Raw genomic sequence first — 16,588 nt, 5'->3', positions numbered from 1 at the left:
ATTTATCCTTTGCTATTCAAAGTAGTCACTACAATACATTTACTTAGATTGTATGCTTTCTTACAATTAAAGATCAACTTTTCTTGCACATTCTCTCTCTCTCTCTCTCTCTCTCTCTCTCTCTCTCTCCTTACTTGATTATGTTTGTGCTTTTCTTCTTTTACGACAAAAGGGTGTCTCTGTGCAGCTGTGTAGAGTGTTTTGTGAAGAGCAAGAGAAAGTTTGTGCAGTCCTCTGCTTCTCTCATTTACTTTCACTTCAGCAAGTGACTTCACACAGCTCCTCCTTAAGTCTTTCCCTACTTCCGTCTCTCTCTCTTTCCCTCCATGCTCTCTGTGTTTCCTGCTCTTAAAGGGGCAGGAAATACAACAACTAGACCCTGCTGTCCTCAAGGATTGGAGTTTTGCACCCCGGCCCTAAGCCAGCACTTGCTCTTTGATCTTTAACAGCTCTATATTTTTCGAACACTTTTGTGGTTGTTTTTTTTACGCTATTGCTTTGCAACATCCCATCAAAATAATGGCAGAAAGATACATATTCTCTCTCTCTCTCTCTCTCTCTCTCTCTCTCTCTCTCTCTCTCTCTCTCTCTCTCTCTCTCTCTCTCTCTCTCTCTCTCTCTCTCTCTCTCTCTCTCTCTCTCTCTCTCTCTCTCTCTCTCTCTCTCCCTCTCTCTCTCTCTCTCTCTCACACATTTGCTGGATGTCCGGGCAGTGGGTGTTGCTTTCTGCCAGTGTGCAACAGGACACCCCAATGAATCATTAATATAATTAGAGAGAGAGGTAAGAAGAGAAGAGAAGTGATAGTATCTTATTTGGTCATCAGCTGATAGTCAGGCAATGACAGTGACAGACTAGCCAGTACTAGTTTTCTTTGTTCAAATCTGTCCCTTGACATCTTTATGCCACGCAGGCACCAACACTCACACACTATTTCTCTATCTTCTCTCTCACTCACTCACTCACACACACACACACACACACACACACACACACACACACACACACACACACACACACACACACACACACACACACACACACACACACACACTCACACACACTCACCGTTGGCACCAGCCAACGAGCTGACATCCCTTCCAAAGGGTTGTTGTGTTTCAATAGACTGAACAGTTAATTAAACAAAATGAAAAAGAGACAAAAGCAAATTAAATAAAAAGGTGAATGAAATATAAGTAGACTGATAAAGGTCATAAAATGATATCTATTTTAGCGATTTACATGGGAAGGCATTGATTGTATATAGTGTATATTATAGTGTATAGTGTATATTAATATGCGTTACTGTTACACCTGTTCACAATGGATTCGTTATTTTGTTGGTTACTGTTAATTAGTATTTGAAACAATTGTACAATTGTCTGTATGATCTTCCATGGCTTAGCGCTGTCAGAATGTCTCCCTCAGGGTTTCTGGTTTCTGTCAGTTGATCGTCTCTCTCTCTCTCTCGCTCTCTCTCTCTCTCGCACGACACCGCACTGGGATTGTATCTGCCTGATCCATGGCCTTCATTAGGCTTTATGATGTATTCCAGCGACTGCTAATTCACAATCGTTGACTAGTTACGAGAGCTCGGCTTGAACGGGGCGATGCAAAAAACAGATTTTTAAAACACCCGAGGTCTGAATTAATCTGTATGAGAGAGGGAGAAAGATGGAAAAGGAGAGAGAGCGTGATACAGAGGGAAAGAGATTGGGCTGGCCACATCCATCAATACCCACTAAGTCTCTCCTTGTTGAAGGCACAAGTGGAAGGAAACACCAAGCATGTTCATGGTCCTATTCCTTCCTACCCAGATGCTAGGCCATGCCAGGCTCCTGATAAAGCCTATGTGTTAGGTCTCCGTATCTCATCCCTGCAGAGTGGGATTGATTCGAGCTGTCGTAGCTCATGTATGATCATATGTCCTGTTCTTTAATGGCAGGTAATCGCCCAGACCATTTAGGACTATCAGATTAATGGTTTATACCCGGAGAGCTGCACAATAGGATTGGGACTGTCTTTAATGTGAAGGTCTGAAGAACGAACCCCAAGCTGTGGTGCTTACTAAAAATATGATACTGTATCTAATGTTGTGTGGGATGACTTTATTTGAATGGTCACATCTTTTAATTGGTCATAAACTGGCTTTCGTTGTTTTAACTCCTAATAGAGAGAGAGAGAGAGAGAGAGAGAGAGAGAGAGAGAGAGAGAGAGAGAGAGAGAGAGAGAGAGAGAGAGAGAGAGAGAGAGAGAGAGAGAGAGAGAGAGAGACTTCCTCTCCCTATCTATTCCACTTATCTGTTGGTTGAAGCCGAGCTGACACTGCAGGCTCCATTAGTTTTGTGCTTCTGTGCCGTTCGTCAGTTATAGCGTTACCTTTCCCCGCCACGCGTCCCGAGTCGGCCGCTCATTAACGCTAATGATGGTAGACGTTATGCGCAGCAGGCCAGAACGGCAGCTGTGATTGGCCAATCTCAGTCTGATGAACGAATGGCAGGCTCCGATGCTGGTGGTGTCAGGAAGTGTTAACCTCACAGTGAAGAGCTGCTGTGGAAAAGGGTCATTATGAAATATGTGTTTCATATTTATAGACAGGGATTCAGACTAACTGAGATTGATCAGGCTGTTATGTGAAATTGTGAGTTGCGGTTATAACTAGGGCCCTGAGTTTTTACTGATCACAGGACCTAACCAGAAACAACTCTGGGGCCTTAGTGATAGGCCATAACTAGTGCCTGGAGTTTTTCCTGGTTAGGTCATACTCTCAGGGAAAAACTCTGTGCCCTATGATCATTCTGTGAGACAGGATCCTCATTATCACGATATGGTAAATATTTCAAACGGTCTAGCTGGCTGTGATGTAAGAAGGTAACAAGTGTGTTTTTTGCTTTATTCCAGTGTGTGATAAGGGTCATCACAAATGTCTGTAGTCAATCCGGCAAAGAGAGACAGGAAGACTGTGATGTGTAGACATGTCTTACAATCATACTATATGTAGCCTAGTGACTGAACCGTTGAATGATTCATCTACAACTTCTCTGGTCTCTCAGTAGTGCTGAGTGTGATGACTGTAGGTTTTGTAAATACACATGTTTGATCTAGGTGAGCCACAGACAAACCCCTCTCAGGAAGTTTATTATGATTTGATAGAAGTACATTTAATGACTGTGACCTTATTCAAGCAGTGCCATTACAAGGCTTACTGCTATATCAGTGACTGAATGATGATGTGACGACTGACAGTGACACACATACAGCCAGGAGGAATGACTAAACACTTCTTTGTCCTCTTCATTTGTCATTCTCCCTTTCTCACAACATCTCTATCCCTCATCCTCTTTGTCAAACTCCTTTTCTATTTTTCATTCTCCCTTTGACCTATAATCTATTTTTATTCCACCTCTCCTTGTCAAATCCCTCCCGCTTTCCTCGTCTCTCTCTCCTCACTCTCCTCCACGTCCTCTCCTCCTCAGATCTACCTGCGTTTCCTGGACTATGAGATGCAGAACAGTAATGAGTGTAAGCGTAACTTTGTGGCGGTGTACGACGGCAGTGCGTCCGTAGAGAACCTGAAGAACAAGTTCTGCTCTACGGTGGCCAACGACGTGATGCTGGTGTCCACCACGGGGGTGATCAGGATGTGGGCCGACCAGGGCAGCCGCCGGAGCCGCTTTAGAATACTCTTCACCACCTTCCAAGAACGTAAGGGACTGTTGATAGTATATGCATAAGCGTTCACCCACACAAATGAGCTCGTGCACACGCGCGCGCACACAAACACACACACATACAGTAATATCCTCTTCACCACCTTCCAATATACATATTGAAGAGTTGACAGTAAACACAAATGGAAATATGCATTCACACACACATACACACACACATAGATAGGCATTGCTAGAAACCTCACCATGATACAAGGGCTATTACATATACTGTATATTGAGGCAAGTTGCAAGCGCAGATTTAAAAGCCATGCGGTAAAGACATTTACTGGAACATGGGGATGGGGGAGTGTAAAGGTGGACCCCTTAACCCTATGTCTGTAGCCCAGTTGGTAGAGCATGGCGCTTGCAACGCCAGGGTTGTGGGTTCGTTTCCCACGGGGGGCCAGTATGAAAATGTATGCACTCGCTAACTTTAAGTCGCTCTGGATAAGAGCGTCTGCTAAATGACTAAAATGTAAAATAAAAACAAGCCAGCCGTAGTCTATCTTTAGTGGTGGCCATTAAAGAAACACGGGTGTGGTCGTTTATGGCCCTGTCCATTGAGAGAGAGAGAATGGGCTCGGGCCAAACCGCTGTGGGCAGAGGTGCAGTCTAAGGATCTCATTTACTTTTATGAGCGTTTAAACAGCTCCTTGTGACTGGAGAGGGAACGTTCCATTAGGGAGTGTATCGCCACAGGACTGTTATACTGCAGTGTTAAAAGGGGTTGGACAAAGTATCGGAGGTAGGATACTCATTATCTGGCCATGCTTGAATGAACAGATGTAAGGATTTTTATCTGTAATCTTATTTTAACAATCGATCATAACCTGTACCCTTAGGACAATACTCAATGGGCACACCACGTCATTCCATATAAGTGGGTAATATTTGGTTGAAACATTGATCAATGAGATTACAACCTATATTCATCCACTCAAAAAAACAGCCAAAAGTTAGTTGAATATCCAGTGTGTTATCACTACGCTTTCAACCATCTAAAAGCACAACCAAATTCCAATGGAAATACAATGTCAGATCTTTGGTTTAGTTGTCACTTCACTTTCAATCATTTAAAAGCACAGCAAAGTTCAATGTCAGATATTTGATTATTTATATAACAGATTAATTTGTTATCACAGTGCTTCATCGAAATAGCAGAACCAAATTACCTGGATTGCAGTTGAGATTACATTAAAAGTACATGGTGCAAGTGATCAATGCCGTTTGGGATTCTGCGCAGATTATTAAAGCAATTGTGAAGATCTCTCCTGCAACAACCTATGCATGCTATCTTGAACATGCACGCTTTATATGATTAGATAATAAGAAATGTACAGTATAGTTACAGTAACCTCAGTGTTACTAATTTTAAGGTTGAATGTTACATTAGTTTGTAAGATAGCCTTAACTTTAGGCTATTTACTGTATCACAAAAGTAATATTGAATTGTGTTTGGTTGACAACGCAACCATATATCAACATTTAAAGGAGATGTATGTACTGCTTGGATCTGAGCCAATCATCTGATCATCTGATTATCTGAGCCACTGGCTTAATCCCATTCTTTAACTTTGATTTTTGGTTAAATTGGGGACGTGAATCCAACATATAATTTGTTCATGTGTTGACAAGTTAATAGGCAATGTATTGTATTTCAAAAGTGATATTGAATTGTCAACGCAACCAAACATCAACATTTGAAGGAAGGAGTCTTATCTTCTGCTTTGATAGTTCCATCTGTGCGACTGATTTACTCTGGCTTTAATTCCAGTTTGTCTACAAATTAATAATTGATATGTTGGATTCACGTCTCCATCTCAACCAAAAATCTAAGTTAAAGAATAAGACTAAATCAAATCAAACTTTAAATGCACTTTAAATACAGTTGGATTTGATTTAGTCCTATTGTTTAACTTTGGTTTTTGGAATGTGAATCCGACATATCAATTATTAATTTGTAGACAAACTGGAATTAAAGCCAGACAATGTCAGTGGCACATATGGAAGATACATTTCCTTCAAATTCTTACAGTGAGGGAAAAAAGTATTTGATCCCCTGCTGATTTTGTACGTTTGCCCACTGACAAAGAAATGATCAGTCTATAATTTTAATGGTAGGTTTATTTGAACAGTGAGAGACAGAATAACAACAACAAAAACCAGAAAAACGCATGTCAAAAATGTTATAAATTGATTTGCATTTTAATGAGGGAAATAAGTATTTGACCCCTCTGCAAAACATGACTTAGTATTTGGTGGCAAAACCCTTGTTGGCAATCACAGAGGTCAGACGTTTCTTGTAGTTGGCCACCAGGTTTGCACACATCTCAGGAGGGATTTTGTTCCACTCCGCTTTGCAGATCTTCTCCAAGTCATTAAGATTTCGAGGCTGACGTTTGGCAACTCGAACCTTCAGTTCCCTCCACAGATTTTCTATGGGATTAAGGTCTGGAGACTGGCTAGGCCACTCCAGGACCTTAATGTGCTTCTTCTTGAGCCACTCCTTTGTTGCCTTGGCCGTGTGTTTTGGCCCCGTCCATCGTCCCTTTGATGCGGTGAAGTTGTCATGTCCCCTTAGCAGAAAAACACCCCCAAAGCATAATGTTTCCACCTCCATGTTTGACGGTGGGGATGGTGTTCTTGGGGTCATAGGCAGCATTCCTCCTCCTCCAAACACGGCGAGTTGAGTTGATGCCAAAGAGCTCGATTTTGGTCTTATCTGACTACAACACTTTCACCCAGTTCTCTTCTGAATCATTCAGATGTTCATTAGCAAACTTCAGACGGCCCTGTATATGTGCTTTCTTGAGCAGGGTGACCTTGCAGGCGCTGCAGGATTTTAGTCCTTCACGGCGTAGTTTGTTACCAATTATTTTCTTGGTGACTATGGTCCCAGCTGCCTTGAGATCATTGACAAGATCCTCCCGTGTCATTCTGGGCTGATTCCTCACCGTTCTCATGATCATTGCAACTCCACGAGGTGAGATCTTGCATGGAGCCCCAGGCCGAGGGAGATTGACAGTTATTTTCTGTTTCTTTCATTTGCGAATAATCGCACCAACAGTTGTCACCTTCTCACCAAGCTGCTTGGCGATGGTCTTGTAGCCCATTCCAGCCTTGTGTAGGTCTACAATCTTGTCAAGACATCCTTGGAGAGCTCTTTGGTCTTGGCCATGGTGGAGAGTTTGGAATCTGATTGATTGATTGCTTCTGTGGACAGGTGTCTTTTATACAGATAACAAACTGAGATTAGGAGCACTCCCTTTAAGAGTGTGCTCCTAATCTCAGCTCGTTACCTGTATAAAAGACACCTGGGAGCCAGAAACTTTGTGATTGAGAGGGGGTCAAATACTTATTTCCCTCATTAAAATGCAAATCAAGTTATAACATTTTTGACATGCGTTTTTCTGGATTTTTTTGTTGTTATTCTGTCTCTCACTGTTCAAATAAACCTACCATTAAAATTATAGACTGATCATTTCTTTGTCAGTGGGCAAACGTACAAAATCAGCAGGGGATCAAATGCTTTTTTTCCCTCACTGCATATTTGGTTGCGTTGACAACCAAACACAATTCAATATCACTAAATATCATTACATTTTAAATCAACCAGCGCTTGAAACCCTAGACCAATTGTAATGTCTATTTTTAGTTGAATTCTGGGTTGAATTGAAACAATAGCTGTTGATGACTTTGCAAATGTTATATACACTAGGTCTAACTTGCATCATTGAAGATATATGAGTGATAAAGTATGGTCACATTTCCACATAGATTTTCAAATTGATTTAACCAATTGTTGATTGGACTTGGACTCACTGGATCTCAAGATGTGCTGTTTCCCCAGAAAAAATAGTATTCACATCCCCTCTCAATGCTGCTTGAGAGCTATCATAGCGCACACACACACAGAACACAAACACAGAAAGGAGAAATAGATATATACAGGGGTGAAAGTAAACCAATACGGTCCGGTACAGCGTCCCGGCAAAATAAATAGCGAAGGTACGCCGTACCGGTAAAACATGAGCCTATCTCAATTATTAAACCAGAATGTCAAGAAAACTGTAGGCCATTACAGCATTATTTATCATGACCGCATGTCAGCCGCATGAAAAATGAGCCAATGGTCTTGAAAACGAGTGGTATAGGCTACGCTCAAAAATGCGGTGAGTTTCAAGGAGAACACTAACAGTCTAGGCAGAGATGACTAGCCGAGAGTGACGTGCGCGGAGAGCTGTAGACGCATCAATTCAGGCTACAAGTGTAGGCATAATGACAATCGCCGAATATCATTACACTTTTTGGTGTTTTAACAAATATTTATTTCCATTCATCAAATGGTGGCTGCACAGAGCACTGTTTGGCTGTTGGAAGCAAACAAACGTGCCCGAGTAAAACATCATGACTGGTTGTGTTTATGCCACATTAAAACATAATACATTTTAGTTAAGTTAAATGACTTCTAGGCCCAAAGAGATCCTATTAAATGAATGGGGATTCTATATGACTATATGACTAGTCATATAGAAGAAATTACATCTACTTTCATCCCTGGATATACACACTACAGAGAGAGAAAGACATACACACATCTCCAATTGATTGAGTAGTTTAATTGACAGAGGAGAGAGGTTTTCACAGTGAGGCCATTGTGCTCCTGCTGAGGATGATAGGGGGGACAGAATGGAGGATGACTCAGTGGCTCAGCTCAGGGTGAATGAAAAGGCTCTATCTTTCTCTCTTTCGCTCTCTTTCTCTCTCTTTCACTCTCTTTAAATACACACACAGATCTGCATCAGTTACAAGAGTGTTAGATTGGTTTGCGTGTGTGTGTCCGTCCGTGTGTGTGTGTGTTTAATGAATAGGCAGTGCAGTTGTTTGTGTGTGAGTCAGTTTCCTCTTTGTGAGGCCTATCCACTGAATGAAGCCAGGATGTGCTGTTGCCCCGGTAACACTGCTGCCTAAGTCAATCAACCGATACCCAGCAAGACCCTCAGCCAGAGCTCATTCAGAACCGCAGAGCAACATCATCAATACCATTTAAACATGCAGTTACCACCAGGCGATATAAAGGTACACCAAATCTACTCTGATTCTCTCTTAGAGCTGCATTCACAACCTCTGTGCAACACCATCTAAACAGGCTGGTACACCAACTGCCAACCAACTATGAAGGGCCATAGATACTATCTGGCTGAATAGGTAAAAACCTAAAACAGCACACTCATGACTGAACACTCCTTACACACACTTTGCATATTCTGACACCCAGAAGAGGCAGAAAGACGAACAAGAGAGAGGGGGGGGGAGAGAGAGAGAGAGAGAGAGAGAGAGAGAGAGAGAGAGAGAGAGAGAGAGAGAGAGAGAGAGAGAGAGAGAGAGAGAGACAGAGAGAGAGAGAGACACAGAGAGAGAGACAGAGAGAGAGAGAGATGAGAGAGAGAGAGAGAGAGAGAGAGAGAGAGAGAGAGAGAGAGAGAGAGAGAGAGAGGCCTATCATTACCCAGCATGCAATTAAACCCAGGGTGGGAGATGTGTGTGAGTGACAGCAGAGCTGTCAGCCTCTTCATGCCTCATCAATTCCTAGAGTCCCCTGGGACGTATAGATCTACATCCTCAGTGGCTTCTCTTCACATGCCAATCTCTGCATTCAAACATACATTGAGATGTCTGATCTAGAGTTTATGAGACAGCATATGCAAGAATGACATATGGGTCATTCACATACAGTGATTGTCTTATACATTGATTACTTTCCTTTTTTAAAAGGTATATAAACCTATAGACATACAGTACATCAATCTTTGGTTGATTTTTGACCGGGTACAGTTGAATCCGTATTTTGTATGCTTAAAGCCACTATGTAGGAGATCTGGTGTGGAAAACATATGCATATCATTCTTGTTTGGTTTTATCTGATTACATATTGGCTGTCAAAGCTTATACTGTTGGCTTAGCCTATAAACCTATATATATATACTTCTCCTTGTTTGATTTCCCCAGACAACATCTGTTTAGTCACCCAGCATGTATAGACATAGTTTCTCTCCTGCTTCTCAAGACATACAGTGGGGGAAAAAAGTATTTAGTCACGTCAACTATGACAGACAAATTGAGAAAAAAAATCCAGAAAATCACATTATAGGATTTTTTATGAATTTATTTGCAAATTATGGTGGAAAATAAGTATTTGGTCACCTACAAACAAGCAAGATTTCTGGCTCTCACAGACCTGTAACTTCTTCTTTAAGAGGCTCCTCTGTCCTCCACTCGTTACCTGTATTAATGGCACCTGTTTGAACTTGTTATCAGTATAAAAGACACCTGTCCACAACCTCAAACAGTCACACTCCAAACTCCACTATGGCCAAGACCAAAGAGCTGTCAAAGGACACCAGAAACAAAATTGTAGACCTGCACCAGGCTGTGAAGACTGAATCTGCAATAGGTAAGCAGCTTGGTTTGAAGAAATCAACTGTGGGAGCAATTATTAGGAAATGGAAGACATACAAGACCACTGATAATCTCCCTCGATCTGGGGCTCCACGCAAGATCTCACCCCGTGGGGTCAAAATGATCACAAGAACGGTGAGCAAAAATCCCAGAACCACACGGGGGGACCTAGTGAATGACCTGCAGAGAGCTGGGACCAAAGTAACAAAGCCTACCATCAGTAACACACTACGCTGCCAGGGACTCAAATCCTGCAGTGCCAGACGTTTCCCCCTGCTTAAGCCAGTACATGTCCAGGCCCGTCTGAAGTTTGCTAGAGTGCATTTGGATGATCCAGAAGAGGATTGGGAGAATGTCATATGGTCAGATGAAACCAAAATATAACTTTTTGGTAAAAACTCAACTCGTCGTGTTTGGAGGACAAAGAATGCTGAGTTGCATCCAAAGAACACCATACCTACTGTGAAGCATGGGGGTGGAAACATCATGCTTTGGGGCTGTTTTTCTGCAAAGGGACCAGGACGACTGATCCGTGTAAAGGAAAGAATGAATGGGGCCATGTATCGTGAGATTTTGAGTGAAAACCTCCTTCCATCAGCAAGGGCATTGAAGATGAAACGTGGCTGGGTCTTTCAGCATGACAATGATCCCAAACACACCGCCCGGGCAACGAAGGAGTGGCTTCGTAAGAAGCATTTCAAGGTCCTGGAGTGGCCTAGCCAGTCTCCAGATCTCAACCCCATAGAAAATCTTTGGAGGGAGTTGAAAGTCCGTGTTGCCCAGCGACAGCCCCAAAACATCACTGCTCTAGAGGAGATCTGCATGGAGGAATGGGCCAAAATACCAGCAACAGTGTGTGAAAACCTTGTGAAGACTTACAGAAAACGTTTGACCTGTGTCATTGCCAACAAAGGGTATATAACAAAGTATTGAGAAACTTTTGTTATTGACCAAATACTTATTTTCCACCATAATTTGCAAATAAATTCATAAAAAATCCTAAAATGTAATTTTCTGGAATTTTTTTTCTCATTTTGTCTGTCATAGTTGGTACCTATGATGAAAATTACAGGCCTCTCTCATCTTTCTAAGTGGGAGAACTTGCACAATTGGTGGCTGACTAAATACTTTTTTTCCCCACTGTAGGCTATATGAGCTGTTCCACTTTTCACAAGGCATATGAATACACTTCGGTCCTCCCCTTAGTTTATAAGGGTTGAACCAAAGATTGGGCGCGTTTGAGTGGTAAGGCTAAAGCAACCGACTGTAGACCAAAGTCGAGGAGTGAAGTCGGGGTAGGTGCATCTGCGACAGCCGAAAGTCGGACACTAATGTGGTTTTCAACAGCAAGGCTCAGATCAACATGTCAGTGTTGCCATTGTTTATAAAATGATTTATTTATAATGTCGAAATAAACATGTCTCCAACACCCATATCACACACTCACAAACTGAAACCATATGTGTGTACATTATGCAATCAATTAGTGAGAGAGCGTAAAATATCACATTTATTTAATCACTGTAGGCTACACATGAATTGCGGCAAATTGGTTCCTGTTTCATTCTTTGGTCAGGTTTGCATGGGTCAAACAAAAACACCCTAATGATTGGTTGACAATAGAGTCTCCCACAATGCAGGTGATGGCTGCAGGATGAAGTTGGTGGAGAGCAACTGCAGAATCATGCAGTCAACTGCAATCAGAACTTCATGACCTTTGATCACATGATTTTTGTAAAGTTCATGCAGTTGACATGTAGACGCAAGTCAGACATTTTTGTCCCCAGAATGCAACACACAATGGTCACCCACTTGACAAAAGTGATCTGCTCGTACACACCCATTGTCTATTATATTGACAGGATAGTCAAGTGACCGCTCTAACAATGGAAATACAGTACAAGTCCTCAAAGATGGAAGGCAGGCGGGAGGAGGCAAGATCATGTGGGACCATTCTAGCCAATGAGAGGGCAGATATGCATGTGAACAACATGCCATAGAGATAGAGGACTTATCTTTGTATCTGTGCCATTATAGGTAGCCTGGCAGGTAGGTAGCTTCGCAGGTAGAAGAGTTGGGCCAGTAACCGAAAAGTTGTTGGATCAAATCCCCGAGCTGACAAGGTAAAAATCTGCCGTTTTGCCCCTGAGCAAGGCAGTTAACCCACTGTTCCCCGGGCACCGTGGATGTCGATTAAGGCAGCCCTCCGGACCTCTCTGATTCAGAGGGGTTGGGTTAAATGCGGAAGACACATTTCAGTTTAATGCATTCAGTTGTACAACTGACTAGGTATCCCCCTTTCCCTACAGCGTCTGTGATAGCATGGACATTTTAAAGTAGTACATTTTCTTATTTTTTATTGGCTGATTGCTCCCAACTCATAGGAATCCCCACCCAGTTGACTACTTTAAAATGGTGGAAGACCTCAATGTACATGCTAAAATGGGTCAAAGCCATGATGAGTCCTCTATTTATCTCAACTCCAATATAAAGTCATTTCATTTTCGAAGTTGCCGAAATGCCACGTGCATCCACTTATATCAGTGCATTCATAACAGCCTAATCATTACGAAACTTATATTCGATAAAATAAGCCTCACATAGCAAATTAGCAAATTCAACATTCTCATTGACCTCCATACAAAAATCCTTCACCTCGTGGGCTTATTTTTGTGGACATTTTTGGGCTGAGTAACACCTCTCGATTCGCCTCTTCCTCTCTGTTTGAATCAAGCTTCCATCAAAAAGACATCATTTTTATTAGACCTATGGTATTGAAGTTCGTATAAAGTGCTTCTCTGCAGCATACTGAGTTAGAGGACTTCCGAGCTTTCAGTTTGATGTCTAGTGTATTTCATCAGGCCACTTTATTATTATTTAATTTATGCCTGGGGCACTGGGGGGAAGGCTCCTGGGTGGGGAAAGGGGCACTTTTTTATTACAAAATGTCTGGGAATGAATTTGGCTGCAGATTAGTTTGGATCCACCTCTTCATAAAGTCAGCTGTGGCCCTCTGGAGCAGTGGTAGACTACTGAGTGTCTGTGGGATGGAGAGGGACAGCACCTCCCCCTGGTGGGGAGAACTGGCACTGTGTTCAGGAAGAGCAGGCTGAGGTAAGCCCCAGACACTGACCTAAGGTCAGTCCTGCATTTGAGCCCTAATGGTTAAGGTTAGGATTGGAGAGGCCCTGACGCTTTTAGGGATGTACGAGTGGGAGCGTAGGGGAAAAGGGGAGAGAGGCCGCTGCAGGCAGACATGGCTCTCAAGAGAAGACAGGCTATGTGCACACTGACCACAAAATGAGGTGGAAACTGAGCTGCACTTCCTAACCTCCTGCCCAAATGTATGACCATATTAGAGACACATTTCCCTCAGATTACACAGATCCACAAATAATTCGAAAACAAATCACATTTTGATGAACTACCATATCTATTGGGTGACATACCACAGTGTGCCATCACAGCAGCAAGATTTGTGACCTGTTGCCACAAGAAAAGGGCAACCAGTGAAGAACAAACACCATTGTAAATACAACCCATATTTATGTTTATTTATTTTCCCTTTTGTACTTTAACTATTTGCACATCGTTACAACACTGTACATAGCCATTATGACATTTGAAATGTCTCTATTCCTTTGAAACTTTTGAGTGTAATGTTTACTCTTCATTTTGATTGTTTATTTCACTTTTGTTTATTATCTATTTCACTTGCTTCGGCAATGTAAACATATGTTTCCCATGCCAATAAAGCCCTTTGAATTTAATTGAAGAGAGAGGGAGAGAGGGAGAGAGGGAGAGAGGGAGAGACGGAGAGGGAGATAATTCATTCTAATTTGAGCTGTTATTATTCCCCTGGGATCAGTGCAGAGATGAAAACAGTCGTCCATCATCCAGGTAATTCTGCCCAACCTTGGGCCCCTCTGTATCAGACAGCAGCCTGTTTTAATGCCCGACGCAACACATTATTCTGTGTGTGTGTGTGTGTGTGTGTGTGTGTGTGTGTGTGTGTGTGTGTGTGTGTGTGTGTGTGTGTGTGTGTGTGTGTGTGTGTGTGTGCGTGTGTGCGTGACCACAGCAAGTAAATAATCATTGTTTAAACACAGCCATCCATTATGTTCACCCATCCCACACTCTAAGGAGTTTCAACAGTAGACAGGGAGGATGTAGTGTGAAGTGCTGCTTCTACCAGTCTTCATGCTCCACTCCAGATGAATGGCATGACTTGGGGCTAGGACTGATATGAAAGCATGATGCATTAAACCAGAACATGTGCATATCCAGAGTAATTGAAAATAATGCATATGAATTGGGACTGGTGGACTTTAATGCATTTTAATAGTTTGTTCTTATCCAATGTGCACTTATCAGGAGTCAGCTGTTTCCCTTACATCCCTAGCCTCTGTTCTGAGTTAGTGCAGTGAATATTGAATATTCAGTTTAAACCATACCACTAGAAACAGATTACCGTTAGGGTGCAATAAAGATGTATTAAATCCCATTGAACTACATCTGATTGAATGGAGGAAACTGTCTTGGCTTGTTGTAGTCGTTTGATTGGTCAGTAGGTCTGTTCATTACACTGTGTAAGCCGCGGTAGGCCAGTGCATTAGTGTGATTAAGAGGGGAGGTGTCTCCTGTCTCTGAAAGTCACCTTGCTTGTTTAATTACCAGTGTGGTGATGAGGCGGCTAGCACATTACCTGAGACTCTATAATTGGATAACTCACTTCCTTCTGCCTCGATGGCTCTGTCTCTCTCCTAACATCTCTCTCTCTCTCGCTCTCTCTCGCTCTCTCTCGTCTCCTCACATCGTTCACTTTTATGATCTCTGTCACCGCCTGTTGTCACGGATACAGCTATGTGTCACACTTGCACACACTCGCTCGTACACAAGCACTAATGGATACACACACGTTAATTCCCTCCCAGTGTCAACACACAGTCATAACTTGCCTCTTTTAACTTTGTGCATATCTCCCTATTGGCATCGATGTATACAACATTTGTGTGAACATTAAAGTTAAGTTATGTATGCATACAGTATCTCTGGCCCTTAAGGATTCAGGCCTGGATGATTACAGCATGTGTTAGTCTGACATCTCCAGGATGTCAAGGTCTTCTCTCCAGGTGTTTCCTTGCCCGTGTAGTTAGATAGATAGCTTTATAAGGAACACTTCCAGAGAGATTACTATGCACAGCCTTGTCTCAGCACATTTCTGAAGAGGAGGAAAGATGAAAATTCATGAAGAGCAGATGGGTTCAGGGCTGAGTAATGCGCTTCCAAATTCACCCAAATCTGGAGCATCATAATACTGTATACCAGGGGCGCAACTTTGATTTTAGAAGTGGGGGGACATAACTTCGCAGGGGGGTTGGGGGTCCTTCCATTTTTTGGGGCATCTAAAGCACCATTTCCAGCAATCTAATATGACCCATGGCCCTTCTAGCCGTCCTATTTAGAACAACAAAAAGTAAGCAAGAATGCCCACAGTCATCAAGCTAGGTAAGAGATCATTATTAAATATGTTTAAGTGTTTGATAAGACTGATCAATTATACTAAATCAATGATAATTCAATAATCAATATTGTGTTGCATCTTTAACCAATAGCCTAACAAATGAACAACAAATAAAGTACAAAGACTTAACTTTTGATTGTCTTTATTAAGACATCCTCCATATCAAATTTCAGCCAGAACGCCCAGACAACCCGAGCCACCTACACGCCAGACCCCCACCAGTCTTGTCAAAAACTCAACTCTCTCCCCAACAACTTCCTTCCCATCTTTTTTTTTATATCTCAAGGGAAAGGTTTGAAAAACATAAGTTTAATAAAAACACACATACACACCTACACATTAACACACAGAAACAGTACATCCTCCATATAATTCACATCATAGGCCTAATAGTACTGTAAAACCATTTTCACTTGCACACAATATACAGTTGAAGTCGGAAGTTTACATACACTTAGGTTGGAGTCATTAAAACTCGTTTTTCAACCACTCCACAAATTTCTTGTTAACAAACTATAGTTTTGGCAAGTCAGTTAGGACATCTATTTGTGCATGACACAAGTAATTTTTCCAACAATTGTTTACAGACAGATTATTTCACTTATAATTCACTGTATCACAATTCCAGTGGGTCAGAAGTTTACATACACTAAGTTGACTGTGCCTTTAAACAGCTTGGTAAATGACAGAAAATGATGTCATGGCTTTAGAAGCTTCTGATAGGCTAATTGACATCATTTGAGTCAATTGGAGGTGTACCTGTGGATGTATTTCAAAGCCTACCTTCAAACTCAGTGCCTCTTTCCTTGACATCATGGGAAAATCAAAAGAAATCAGCCAAGACCTCAGAAAAAGAATTGTAGACCTCTGGTTCATCCTTGGGAGCAATTTCCA

General features: G+C 42.1%; 1 protein-coding gene across 1 annotated transcript in view; it reads left to right on the top strand.

Moving 5' to 3' along the window:
* Window positions 1–16,588, top strand: part of neto1l (neuropilin (NRP) and tolloid (TLL)-like 1, like) — a gene marked incomplete at both ends in the record, with an annotated part of 165,886 nt that overhangs the window by 117,906 nt on the left and 31,392 nt on the right. Inside the window, one exon of the mRNA XM_084152148.1 lies at window positions 3,475–3,703. Coding sequence (XP_084008274.1) covers window positions 3,475–3,703 — 229 coding nt within the window. The remainder of the gene's footprint in view (window positions 1–3,474; window positions 3,704–16,588) is intronic.

Source organism: Coregonus lavaretus (assembly GCF_964263955.1).
Source record: "Coregonus lavaretus genome assembly, chromosome: 34".
In the NCBI taxonomy this organism is placed as follows: domain Eukaryota; kingdom Metazoa; phylum Chordata; class Actinopteri; order Salmoniformes; family Salmonidae; genus Coregonus; species Coregonus lavaretus.
This window is presented reverse-complemented; position numbering and strand designations above follow the sequence as displayed.